General features: G+C 39.1%; 1 protein-coding gene across 1 annotated transcript in view; it reads right to left on the bottom strand.

Moving 5' to 3' along the window:
- Nucleotides 1-1677: 1677 nt before the first annotated feature.
- Nucleotides 1678-13094, bottom strand: part of Pgm1 (phosphoglucose mutase 1) — a 182848-nt gene continuing 171431 nt past the window's right edge. The window contains exon 11 of the mRNA XM_067140390.2: nt 1678-2092. Within this exon, the coding sequence (XP_066996491.1) occupies nt 2003-2092 (90 nt within the window). The 3' untranslated portion in view covers nt 1678-2002. The remainder of the gene's footprint in view (nt 2093-13094) is intronic.

The raw sequence follows: 13094 nt of genomic DNA on the forward strand, positions 1-13094 counted from the left end.
AGCTCTGATATCAGTTATGGAGCTTCTATCCCTGTTATCAATTAGTACACGATCTATCTGATTGGCAGTCTTACTGTCACATGAATACCATGTTTCCTTATGTATCTGTGGTACTGCTAGGGAATTCGATCCCGACCCTTAATTCTAATCCCGGGATTTTGGGATTACACCTGGTCAGTCCCAAGATCCCTGGACTGAAGGTTACAAATAAAAAATAAGAACATCTTACAGAAATCAGCTGCTTAATTAGCAAATCTAAATTTAGACAAAATCAACATATTTTGCGGTATACACCTAGCAAATGTAATCACTCTAACTAATTAGACTTAGGGTCAGACTATCCAGACTTAAAATCACTCAGTCCCTATGTTAAAATTATATTTTTCCAAGAATCAGTGAGATCTCTTTAAATGTACGTAAATTAAAAAACCTTTTGTAACAAACTATGCAAATAAACTTTTGAAATTAACTACAATCTCTCTGAACATAGACTAAATAGATGACTTTCAAGCAACAACATAATAAGTAGGTAGAAAATTTCTTAGCAAAAAGTATTTAAAAATAACATTAATCAGTCACATTTCACATTTCTCGTAAATATAAAGAAAACTAATTTAATAGGGACATTCTAATTTGAATTGCGAAAATATGATCTGTGAAATAACAACGCGTCCAGTGTCTTATCATCAAGCCTGCTTCTCAATTTGTTGCATATATATGCAGCTGCTAAGAAAGCGCGTTCAGGTTTGATGGAAGTTGGAGGAATCATTAGTAAATACTTATAAGCCTGCTCTAGGTTATAGCTCCGATAGAATTTGAAGACCCGTATAGGTTCATTCTTAACAATCCTGGAAAATTCATTTCCATTTAGTGCTTCAGGAGGCATAATTTTCATGATGTTTTCTATTTCCAGCTGAAGCTTTTCTTTGAGCGTCAAATAACATTTTGCTGTATTTGTAGGATCGACTTGCGTATTTTATTCTTCCTCTTCGTCATTCCTTTTACCATTTAATCTCTCAATTAAAGAAACAACACATTTTCTTATCAGGACTTTGCTCGGACTTGAAAATGTAAGCTTTATTTCATCTTCGAACGCCAATGCCACATTGGCACTATGAGGATTTTGTAGGTATTACGCCACTCAACTCATTTCTTCACCGATTTTTAATGCGCTTTTGTAAATGTATCTTGAATTTAGAAGCCAACTTGGAGTTATTGTCATTTAATTGCTTAAAAAGAAACTTATGGGCAGCATGAGCTGTGCATAAATTTGCATCAGTGCGATAGAGTGCTTCTACAGTTAATATGACTGGAGCCAAGACTTCAATGATTTCGTCGATGAACTCGAAATCAGACTCTTCCAACTGCACTGGATTATTCAAACGCACTGAGAGTTTCGCTTCACGCAGTCTATTTTTCAAATTTTAAAAAATGATGTCAATCCCGAAAACTACGGGATTCCGAAAATTGAATCCCAAAAACGACGGGATCGAAAAGCGGCCAGGATCCCGGTTTTCGAATCCTCTAGGTACTCCGCACATTCATGTTTGTGGATGTAGAGAAATTGATTAATCTAATGGCATTATCTTTGCTAATAATAATAATAATAATAATAATAATAATAATAATAATAAACGTTAGAAGGTAATAGGATGGATACTTTACAAAGAACAGAAATGAACAATAAAAATCCTTTAATTCACAAAACAACCCTTAAGAAAATAAACATAACAGTCCCTCAACACAGTAAATAAAAATATATTTCAACAAATATTAGAATATTTGGAAACTACACAAAAAATATTTTTAGGTGTTGCACAAAAAATTACTTTTAGAAACTGTCCTTTGGCTTAATACTCTGGTATATTCCTCCTTCACATAACATACAAATAACATTTTGCCACAAGGAATCACTGCAACACATAAGTAACATGTTGCCATAAGGAAGTTGCAGCATGGGACAACACACGTGATAGTCGAATGAAAATACTCTCATCCCATTTTACGTTATTACGGTGGGTGCAGATCGACCGGTGAACTGTTGCAGCTTTGACTCACACAGAGCTATCTGGATCAGGGGTTTCAGTACTTGCTGAAAAATAGGCATACACAAAATAATTAGGTACACATCTAAATTTTAAAAGAAACATAAGGAGAAGGGAGTGGTAAATTTTTAATGCGAGATAAGCAAGTGTGAAATCAAGTCATATACGAGAGAACGAAATATCAAAAGGAACACATAACAGGATTAACACAATGACAGTTCAGCATAGGAAGGGGAGACAACAACAAACAAAAACACAACAGGACAAGAACAAAGTCCACATCATCTTACACTGCTGTCTTCAAATAAATAGGCTATCTCCTGATCAAACCCAGTTTTTCTATATACATCCATTATCAACCCCGACGAGCTTGTCTCTGCTTCCCAGCTTCATCAGAAGGGCGAGCATCTACTCTCATTAACCCATTCACTGCCAAACCTGTATATATGCGTTAAAGAATGCCGTGCCACATCTGCCAAACCCATATATATACACAAGTTTTGGTGCAGTGTGTACTTCACCGATCTCACAAATGAATGTGATATAGTGTCATGCTTTGAGATTCTGTGGAAATGCTCAAGGAAGTTCTGTATTGTAGACATACCACTACATTTTGCATGTTTTGAAAGCGATCTGGTGTTATTTCAGCTTCGTTGGAATGGAACATCTTTCCTGCTAATGTATAGCCATCATGGCACCTTGGAAGTGTACATTCATCTCTTGTTGACGAAGAAATTGAATGTTTCCTCATAAATAGTGATTCTGGAGAGCTATATTTTGAAAATGAAGATGGAGAATATCTAAGTGGTGATAATGAACTACAAGAATGTGCGAGACAAAGTAGTAATGATGAGTCTCATGTGGAATTGTCACCTCTTCCTCAGATACATTATTTTTTCCCCAAATGTAAATATTTTTGATAATACCAGTTCGTGGATCAACAATATTATATAATATTTCAGTAATAGCATCACCGAGCGGAGTAGCCATGCATATTAACATGCTACGTCTATGGAGCCAAGCTCTGCACTCGGCAGGTGAGTGGGTTCGAACCCCACCGTCAGCTGTCCTGAGATTTTTTTTTTGGTGGTTACCCTTTTGCACCCCTAAGCAAATGTCAGGACAGTTCCTATTCATAAACCTATCGTCGCCATAAGACCTATCTGTGTCAGTGCGACATAAAGCAACTATTGCAGGATACTATCCTACTGTAAAGAAAAAAAAAAATCATAAACCACAGCAGATTCCTTCCACTTCCTCACCCAGTTTCATTCACCATAATTCATTTCATATTCATTATCTTCTCAACTGAGGTTTTGGTCGGGAAGGGCATCCGGTTGTAAAAATATGGTGTAAAATATAATCTCGCTTCTTCCCCGACACCGTATTGGGCTGCAGGGCTAAGGGGATGGATGATATGCATTCCATTAATAGTATCAGTAAATATGTACATGTCAAAAAAAAAAGCCCATAGGGCTCAGCTGGTCATCAAAACTCGGCAGTGAAAAGGTTAAGGGGCAATCTTGACGCCGAAGTGTATGATTAGAAGAAAGTCGGATTAACACAAGGAAGAAACATAGGATAAAGATAAATATAGATGATAAAAGATTAGGAACAAAGGACGAATGTAAAACGATAAGAGGATCTCAATGGGATAATGAAATGATTCATAAAAACAAACATGCATGTGTATCAATATAAATTATTTTAACAGAATATATTAAAGTAATGTTTATATCTCATGTTTAGAAAGAAGTCACAGTGGAAATTATGTTTTAAGAGTGATTACTAGAGCCTGGATTTCCATGCAAATGCATGTTTTTAAATAAGCTAGCTACACTTCTCAAACTTTGCAAATATTCGTTTTACGCCTTAAGAATTCCAAATAACCGTTCTTTTTCCGTGCATGTTTGCATGTTTTGGCATTTTTCGGAGAAAATTCATGCATAATGCATATTTGAAAGTGTTTGGATTTTTTTTTTTTTTTTATTTTTTTTTTTGCTAGGGGCTTTACGTCGCACCGACACAGATAGGCCTTATGGCGACGATGGGATAGGAAAGGCCTAGGAGTTGGAAGGAAGCGGCCGTGGCCTTAATTAAGGTACAGCCCCAGCATTTGCCTGGTGTGAAAATGGGAAACCACGGAAAACCATTTTCAGGGCTGCCGATAGTGGGATTCGAACCTACTATCTCCCGGATGCAAGCTCACAGCCGCGCGCCTCTACGCGCACGGCCAACTCGCCCGGTTGTTTGGATTTAATAGCGCATATTTGGACGTTTAATATTGCATAATATGACTTTTATTCTGACTTTGACGCATATATATTGTTAACTTGCATCATAGTGCATTTTCTGAATGTTAGTTTGCAGAATTTGGGACAATTTTTCACGTTGTAGGCTACAGGATGTCTATTACTGGGAGACGGAGAGAATGTATTCCTGGCATCCTATGTGACAACCATAGTTAGTAGCCCACATACGGTACAGATCCTACAGTATAATGCAATTAACCAAACACTTTCTTATCTGTTGCTTGAGTAAACAATGACGTAAGTCGGAAGGCCCCATGTCGAAATCTAATTCTTAGGAATAAGGTGTCCCAGTTTTACAGTTGTACATTGCTATAAATTGAACCGTAAATTGTGCATTAATCATTGCCGGCTCATTTTTCGTCTGTTAGACGAACAAAAGAAACCTTGTATCGCACTTCTGTGGCGCCGCGTTACTGGGATAGCAGCTTACAAATTCTGGTTTTTCATTGAACCCTCTACCGTTGTTATCCTGGAATGTCCTACCCGGAACTCTTAATCGTCACACGTCTGTGTTATCGCAGCAAGCAATCGTTACAACTTATTGAGGACATTCAAATGTGTCTGCAATCATCGCATGGAGAAGCAGCTGCCGCAGATAGAGATAAGTTGAACAAACTAATTCGTTCAAATCCTGATTTTGAATTCGTCAAGCTTATAAAAGACGTATTGTGGTGAAAATGCAAAAGACGTACAATTTGACCTCACTTTGTCCACATGTCTTCATTGAATTATGCATCTATCACTTCTCGTGACGTAAAAAGATAATTTTCTGTGGTTAAGTATGTGCTGAATGTTAAATGGATGAGTTTAAATCAAGACAATTTGGAGAAATTAGGGTAGTTTTTGTTCATGTTTCAAAAGGAACTGAATTTTGATAGTGCATATTTTCCAGTTTATTGTGCATGTTTAGCCATATGATAGTGCATGAATGCATGCATATTTTGAGATTTGATAGTGCATGGAAATCCGGGCTCTAGTGATTACGTTAGGTATAATACATGGTGTATCAGAAGTGATGACACAATCCACGATAGGAGCATAAAAAATGCCTCAGTAAACATGGGAACACAAATGAACCATTCTGAAAATAATGGCAGAAGTATATTGACACTCCGCCATTGGCATGATTGCTTGAACATGTAGGTATATCCTTTGGCTTATGCATTAATACACCCAGTGCTGTCATCCTAGTTATTACCAAATAACCAAAACATATCTTACACCTTGTCAACAACAGTTTTGATAAAACACAATGTCTGGCCAACAGCTTTGAATGAGGATGATGTTACACTCTGTATACACTATTTACATGGTTATTAAAGAAATCTAATGAGCCTCCGTGGCTCAGGCGGCAGCACGCCGGCCACTCACCATTGGGTTCCGTGGTTCAAATCCTGGTCACTCCATGCAAGATTTGTGCTGGACAAAGCGGAGGCGAGACAGGTTTTTCTCCGGGTACTCCGGTTTTCCCTGTCATATTTCATTCCAGCAACAGTCATCAATATAATTTCAGTTCATATGTCATTCATTAAATCATTGCTCCAGAGGAGTGTGACAGGCTTCGGCAGCTGGCACAATTCCCATCATCGCTGCTAGATGGGGGCTTCATTCATTCCATTCCTGACCCGGTCGAATGACTGGAAAGAGGCTGTGGATTTTCGTTTTGTTTAAAGAAATCTAACATTAACAGCTTGTACTGATATATCCCTTTCAGACCGAGTACGCACAATTGTGTGGGTTCGTATTTTAGTTATCCCTGACCGTATTTGATGTTTTTTCGGCGCTACACCGGACTGCAGTGATTGTGCAGGACACGTGGCGTGTATTTCAATTGATTTTAGTATGCGCTTGACCGCCAGGGCAAAGGAAGAAGAGTTTAAAAAGCACAGTTGATCGGCGAGATGGCAGGAAGCAGTAGTGCCGAAAGTAAGTATTTATTTACTGCGTTTATATTAATCCAGAAGCTTTACTGAATACCGGAATATATTCAATGAAGTGTGTACATTGGTTAGTGAATGTAAATTTTGAAGCTAGACCATCGTACGTGATACAACGAGGTTTTGAATTTTGATACGCACAATTGTGTGGGTCCTGTTTTTCGGATGTTAGTTTTTATTTTGTAAAATAAACTATTAATATGTGTATTGAGGAGCATTTTAGTCAGTTCTTGACGTATAAACAAAAATTCACACCTCCAGTTTTCTTTCAGGTCTGAAAGGGATATGTATAGATGTACAACTATCTCAGAACGCAATTAAATTCATTACAAAAACTGTTATTTCAAGTACTGACATCTGGTAGGTACAAGGAGAGGTAAAGGTTTTAACTTCTTTGGAGAGTAGAATCTAAGAGACTTTTCTAAGGTTATTACTGCATACTCTGCTTTAGCACATTTCATATTTTGCTATATGTATGTAGTACATTATGAAAGTTATATATTAAAAAAGAACAACATGCTGTCAGCTACGCAAAAGCAACAGAAGCACAAAATTATAATGCGTTGTGTGGCAGTTTAATACTGTGCATAGCCACCTCGGTCTCCGAAGCATGCTTGAACATGATGAGGCGTCCTCAGCACCACAGAATCCAACTTGTTTTGGGGCAGATTAGCCCACTCCTGGGCAGCACCTTCAGTCAGTAGCTGAATGTTAACAGAAGAATTAAGACTGTGGGCAACTGCTCTCTTCAGTTCCTGCCATGCATGTTCAACACAATTCATGTTCGCGGTTTATGACAGCAACACCATTCGCTGTATGCCACAAGTTTCAAGAAACCGATTGACCACTTTGACTTGATGTGCACGAATATTATGATCCACTAGAATATTATGATCCACTAGAGTAAAGTCCTCACCCACAGTGGCTGCAAATCCTGAAACTAGAGGATGGAGGATGTTGTCTCTGTATACAAAACCAGTCTTACTTCATCACATAGGAATTAGAGGCATACATCGACAAAACATGATCCCACTCCAAAACATTATGGAAACAGAATCCCCTTTCTGCTGATGGTGCACGAGGATGAAGGACTCGTTCCATCTCTTTCCGGATTGTCCTCAGACTCTAATGCTCCTGTTGTACGGGTGCAAGCTTATGGTGACCTCATCAGAAAAGAGTGTATGCTTCCACTCTTCCTGATGCCATGGGCTATGATGCTATCAGTTGATTCCCACCTCACACAAGCTGCCTTAGAGTATGGTGAAGGAGGAGCTTATGAAGCATGCCTCCTTGATATCAGTCCTCTGTTGTGCAGCCGATTTCGCACTGTCTGATCTAACACATTCACTCCAGTGGCTCTCCAAAGACACTGATGGAGTGAGGTGGCAATAGCACTGGACCTGGAAGTTGTTTTGGGTGGGCACCTCACCTGTTGTTGATCAGCAACCGTTTGTCTTCCGAATGTGGTCGGTAGCAGAAATGGGTAAAATACCAGAAATGGCAGCATTAAGTTCTTTAGCAACATTTAGATTTGAACAAAACTTTGACTCAATTGCTGACAAAGCAGCAAAGCCTGTTTTGCATAGCCAAGTTGCTGCGATAGGAAACATTATGTACTGTGCTTTTTGGCTCAAAACTGGAAATTCCTTGCTAATATGCATACAGAACTCCAACAAAGACTATTTCTTATATTTCCTTTTCAATGAAGAATTGTAACACGTACCATATTTCACCTCTGTAAAATGTAAAATAAGTAACAATTAATTACATTCAAATATTTACTTAACTATTTGGTGAATAACAGTTATGAAGCAACAATTAATTTCAATTAAATTAAGTAACAAATTGTAAATAGGTTAAGATTATCATATATGATTATATGCATACACTCATGTTCATAAAAAAACCGAACACCTTAATAAACTAGAGATAGGCAGTTCATATTCGCAGGACACGTTCATTATTATGTTCTGCAGAAACGATTAGCATTTCAGTCACCTAGGTTCAGCATGTATCCTGTTGCCTAGTAGGCACTGGGTCCTCCATAGGCACTGATAACTTGTTCCAAGCGTAATGGCATCGACATGTATAAGGCGCGAATAGCGTCCTGGGATATAGCCCTCCATGCTGCATTCACCTGGTTCCACAGTTCATCTCGGGTGGTTGGCAATGGGTCACAGCACCGCACCCGTCGCTTCACCATATCCCACACATTTTCGATTGGCGACAAGTCCGGTGATCGGGCAGGTCAGGGTAACAGTCTGACATCCTGTGACAACAAGAAGGCACGTGTTCATGCAGCAAAATGTCGTCTTGCATTGTCTTGCTGAAATATGGCGTCTGGGGTGTTGTGCAGAAAGGGTATGGCTACGGGTCGCAGGATGTCCTTCATGCAGGCCAAACTGGTCACAGTGCCCTGGATACGCACCAACTGTGATTTTTCGTTGTACTCAATAGCACCCCATACCATAAGGCGCTGTATGTCTTGTGGGAATGCAGTCAATATGATGCCTTTGCCATCTGTGGCGAACCAAAATGCGGCTATCATTTTCAAACAAACAGAACCTGGATTCATCCAAAAGCACTATCTGCTGCCAATCCTGTTCCCAGTGTCGTCGTTCCATACACCATTGTAGTCTAGCATGTTTATGCACATTAGTCAAAAGTAGGTGGAGAAGTGGACGACACGCTGGTAACCAGACTATAATAAATGGCGATGGATTGTCACTCCTGATAGTGTACGATGTGTTACTCTCTTCCACTGTTGCATCACAGCCAAGGAAACAGATCTGTCCTGCAATGCCATTCGGATGAGGTGTCGATGTTCTCAGGGGGAAGGGGAAGTGGCGGCCTGGGTGGTGCAACCATTCCCATCTCGTCGTGTTCTACGACCTTCTGTGAATCATTCTATCATTCTGTAAACACCCGTTGCACTGCCGACACATTTCGTCCCACACGAGTAGCAATTTTCCGGATGGATGCATCACGTTCTCTCATGCCAATAATGCGCCCTCTTTCAAACTCACTCATTTGACGGTACGGTTTTCGCATACATCTGTGAGGCATCCTGAACATCTGCTGAAGTCACACCGATCCATTACCTTCGGTTTATAGCAACAACGAGAGCTGCAGGCACATTTTTCCAGTTGGAGGTGGTGCGCCGAGATATCGATGTGGATCTTGAACCTATATACTTGTATTCGTACCATCTAACACTCCTTTAATTTATGAAGTAAAATTTTTTTGCACCCTGTAAGTGTAGGTTATTGCGACATACTTGAATAACCCAGTTATTAAGATACGCAGCTGTTGAAGTTGGACTTTTCCGGGTACTTGCCTGAGGCCACAAGTTACAAGGTACAGATCTCTGCACATGGTTATGAGGGTGTTTAGGGGTTGTAGTAAGGATGTAAAGGAGAGGGCATATAAGTCTCTGGTAAGACCCCAACTAGAGTATGGTTCCAGCGTATGGGACCCTCACCAGGATTACCTGATTCAAGAACTGGAAAAAATCCAAAGAAAAGCAGCTCGATTTGTTCTGGGTGATTTCCGACAAAAGAGTAGCGTTACAAAAATGTTGCAATGTTTGGGTTGGGAAGAATTGAGAGAAAGAAGAAGAGCTGCTCGACTAAGTGGTATGTGATATAGATGTTGATTCCCATAGGGAATCTGAAATATTTGTCCTGAATGAGCAAATTTATAATACCAATATAAATGGTCCGTTATTGGACATTATAAATTTTCCAGCTAGCTCATTCCTGGTTGCCAGCGTTTCGCCCTCGTGTGCTAGGGTGGGCTCATCAGTTGGTACCTAGCACACCTACCAATACGCTGGCTAGTGCATACCGTGGAGGCCACTGCGTAGGCTAACTGGAGCCACCGGCAGTGCCAATGCACTAAGAGACTTTGTCTCATCACGAAAAATTGATGCCTGCTTGGCCATCAGATGATATAGATGTTGATTCCCATAGGGAATCTGAAATATTTGTCTTGAATGAGCAAATTTATAATACCAATATAAATGGTCCGTTATTGGACATTATAAATTTTCCAGCTAGCTCATTCCTGGTTGCCAGCGTTTCGCCCTCGTGTGCTAGGGTGGGCTCATCACGGTATGCACTAGCCAGCGTATTGGTAGGTGTGCTAGGTACCAACTGATGAGCCCACCCTAGCACACGAGGGCGAAACGCTGGCAACCAGGAATGAGCTAGCTGGAAAATTTATAATGTCCAATAACGGACCATTTATATTGGTATTATAAGTGGTATGTTCCGAGCTGTCAGCGGAGAGTTGGCGTGGAATGACATTAGTAGACGAATAAGTTTGAATGGCGTTTATAAAAGTAGGAAAGATCACAATATGAAGATAAAGTTGGAATTCAAGAGGACAAACTGGGGCAAATATTCATTTATAGGAAGGGGAGTTAGGGATTGGAATAACTTACCAAGGGAGACGTTCAATAAATTTCCAATTTCTTTGAAATCATTTAGGAAAAGTCTAGGAAAGCAACAGATAGGGAATCTGCCACCTGGGCGACTACCCTAAATGCAGATCAGTATTGATCGATCGATTGATTGATTGTTACAAAAGGAAAATATTTCAAGTTATGTAAAGAGTCTGTGAGTGGACAATTTAAACAGTAACAGTTTGTAATACTTCCAAACGAAGCAACAACTAGTCGTTACTCCAAGAGTAGTTTGGGGGACGTAAACAACTCTGAATCTGAAGAGGGTATATAAATGTGTGTGAAAAAGGAAGAGGGTTCTTAATATGCTGTCCTTATTTCAGTGTGTTAGTTGTGATGGACACTGTTCTTAATATTTTTTTGGTTGTAATAAGTGCCAGTTGTGAGGGGCACATGTCTTTACTTATTTTTTTTGTGTCATAACATGTGCCAATTATATTAGGGTACTCTTCATTACTAGGTCAGTTATCACGTGTTACTAAGTCATGACAGGTTATCACTAATGAGTAAGAGTTCCTTATCTTGATAAGGAATTTGGAGATTACGACTCCTCATGAGGAGCAGTGAACTAGAACTGAAACTGGGAATCTGGACTGTCATAGCAGGGGAACTGAACCAAAGATGACAGTAGTACATCAGGACCTGGTAATCAACGAAATCCAGGGAAGGCAATCCATGAGACCGAGTCATTACGTTTTGCTGGTTAACAACTACTAGGAGAAATGACAGTAAGTTGTAAACACAACAAAGAAATTAAGTTTAAAACAAGGCTATCTTGATTATTTCTTTAGTATTATTGTGCCATTTTATTTTAATACAAATATTATCGACTAATCAATCACTTGAATTCTTCTATAGGAGTTTGATTGCAGGCTCCATTAATTTTCTATCACTTTTAGGAGGTATCAGGTAAGGACTCGTACATCAATATGTTTGAAAGAGAAATCTTTGCCTGACCTTGTTACTACACTTTAGTAGGGCATTCACCAGTGGCGAAACTACTTGGAGTCATTTGAGGCAATGCCTATCCTAAGAAATACGATTAAATTATATAAATATCGTAAAAAAATTATCTGATGTTGTTATTGTGTTAAAACTACAATAATCTCTATTTAATATGTACTACATGGTTAGCAGCAGCAGGCTATGTGCTTCGTTGATCGCCCGCTAGATGGTAACAGCGGACTACTTGTTCTGACAAGGAGGCAGCAAATAACTTGATTCACCCAGAACTTTTGGTTTTGTTCGCGTTTCGCCAGCCTGGTGATTGGGAGTGGGGTGGTGGAGGAAGGTTAGGTTACCACCCACGCCCCTCTCTCCACAAAGGCTAGGGCCCAATGAGGCATGCCTCTTCCGTTAATTCGAATGTGTAGAAATTCCTAGCGCGAAGGCTACAAAGACGTACATATTGTTAAGTGTGTAAGTGCGCACGGTATTCTTTCGAGTTAGTAGGCAATCAGTACATTATTGGCAATATTAGTGACAATTCAGACATGGAAAAAAACAATTCAATTTCTGAGTTTCTGTTGTGTAAAACAAGACTGACATCATCTGATTGAAACTCTCGTTTAAATAATGAGTGAAGCAGGCCCCTGCGGGAACTTCACAAGTCTTTTGAACTCTATAAAATGTAAACCGTTCTCTGTTTGTATTTACGAAGAGAAGTGTGAAGCCAAAAATGAAGGATGAATGCCTAATTTATATATTAAGTATTTTGACAGCAAAGTAGCTAGAAAATTTCAATTTTTTTTTTGGAGTACACAATATTCGTGGTTTTGTTAAAGGGTCTACATGTGTTGTTTGGTGGTGAAAAGGAATGGAGTTTAAATGGGTTAATTGTTACAAAAACATTCTTAGAAAAGCGGAGAAGCATCAAAATTGAAATGAACATATTCAGAATGAAGAGAAATTCCGTTTACTGGGGTGCTGTGGGATAGAACGTTCTTTATCTGAAGGTGCAAGTATTCAAGCCAACATAACGAAGTCATAAAACAAAATCGGCTTGTTGTTGACAGACTTAATATTGTGTGTTTTCTTGGAAAACAGGAGCTTGGATTTCAAGGTCATTTTGAAGGGATAGACGCGATCAACAGGAGCAGTTATCTGAAGTTGTTAGATCTTCTTTCAAAACAGGAAGAGTACATTCGAGATCATCTGCAGTCTTCATCGGGCTTTTGATAATAATAATAATAATAATAATAATAATAATAATAATAATAATAATAATAATAATAATAACAACAATAATAACAACAATAATAACAATAATAATAATAATAATAAATAATGTTATTTGCTTTACGTCCCAGTAACTACTTTTACGGTTCTTGGAGAT

This window comes from Anabrus simplex, chromosome 2 (assembly GCF_040414725.1).
Source record: "Anabrus simplex isolate iqAnaSimp1 chromosome 2, ASM4041472v1, whole genome shotgun sequence".
Lineage (NCBI taxonomy): Eukaryota > Metazoa > Arthropoda > Insecta > Orthoptera > Tettigoniidae > Anabrus > Anabrus simplex.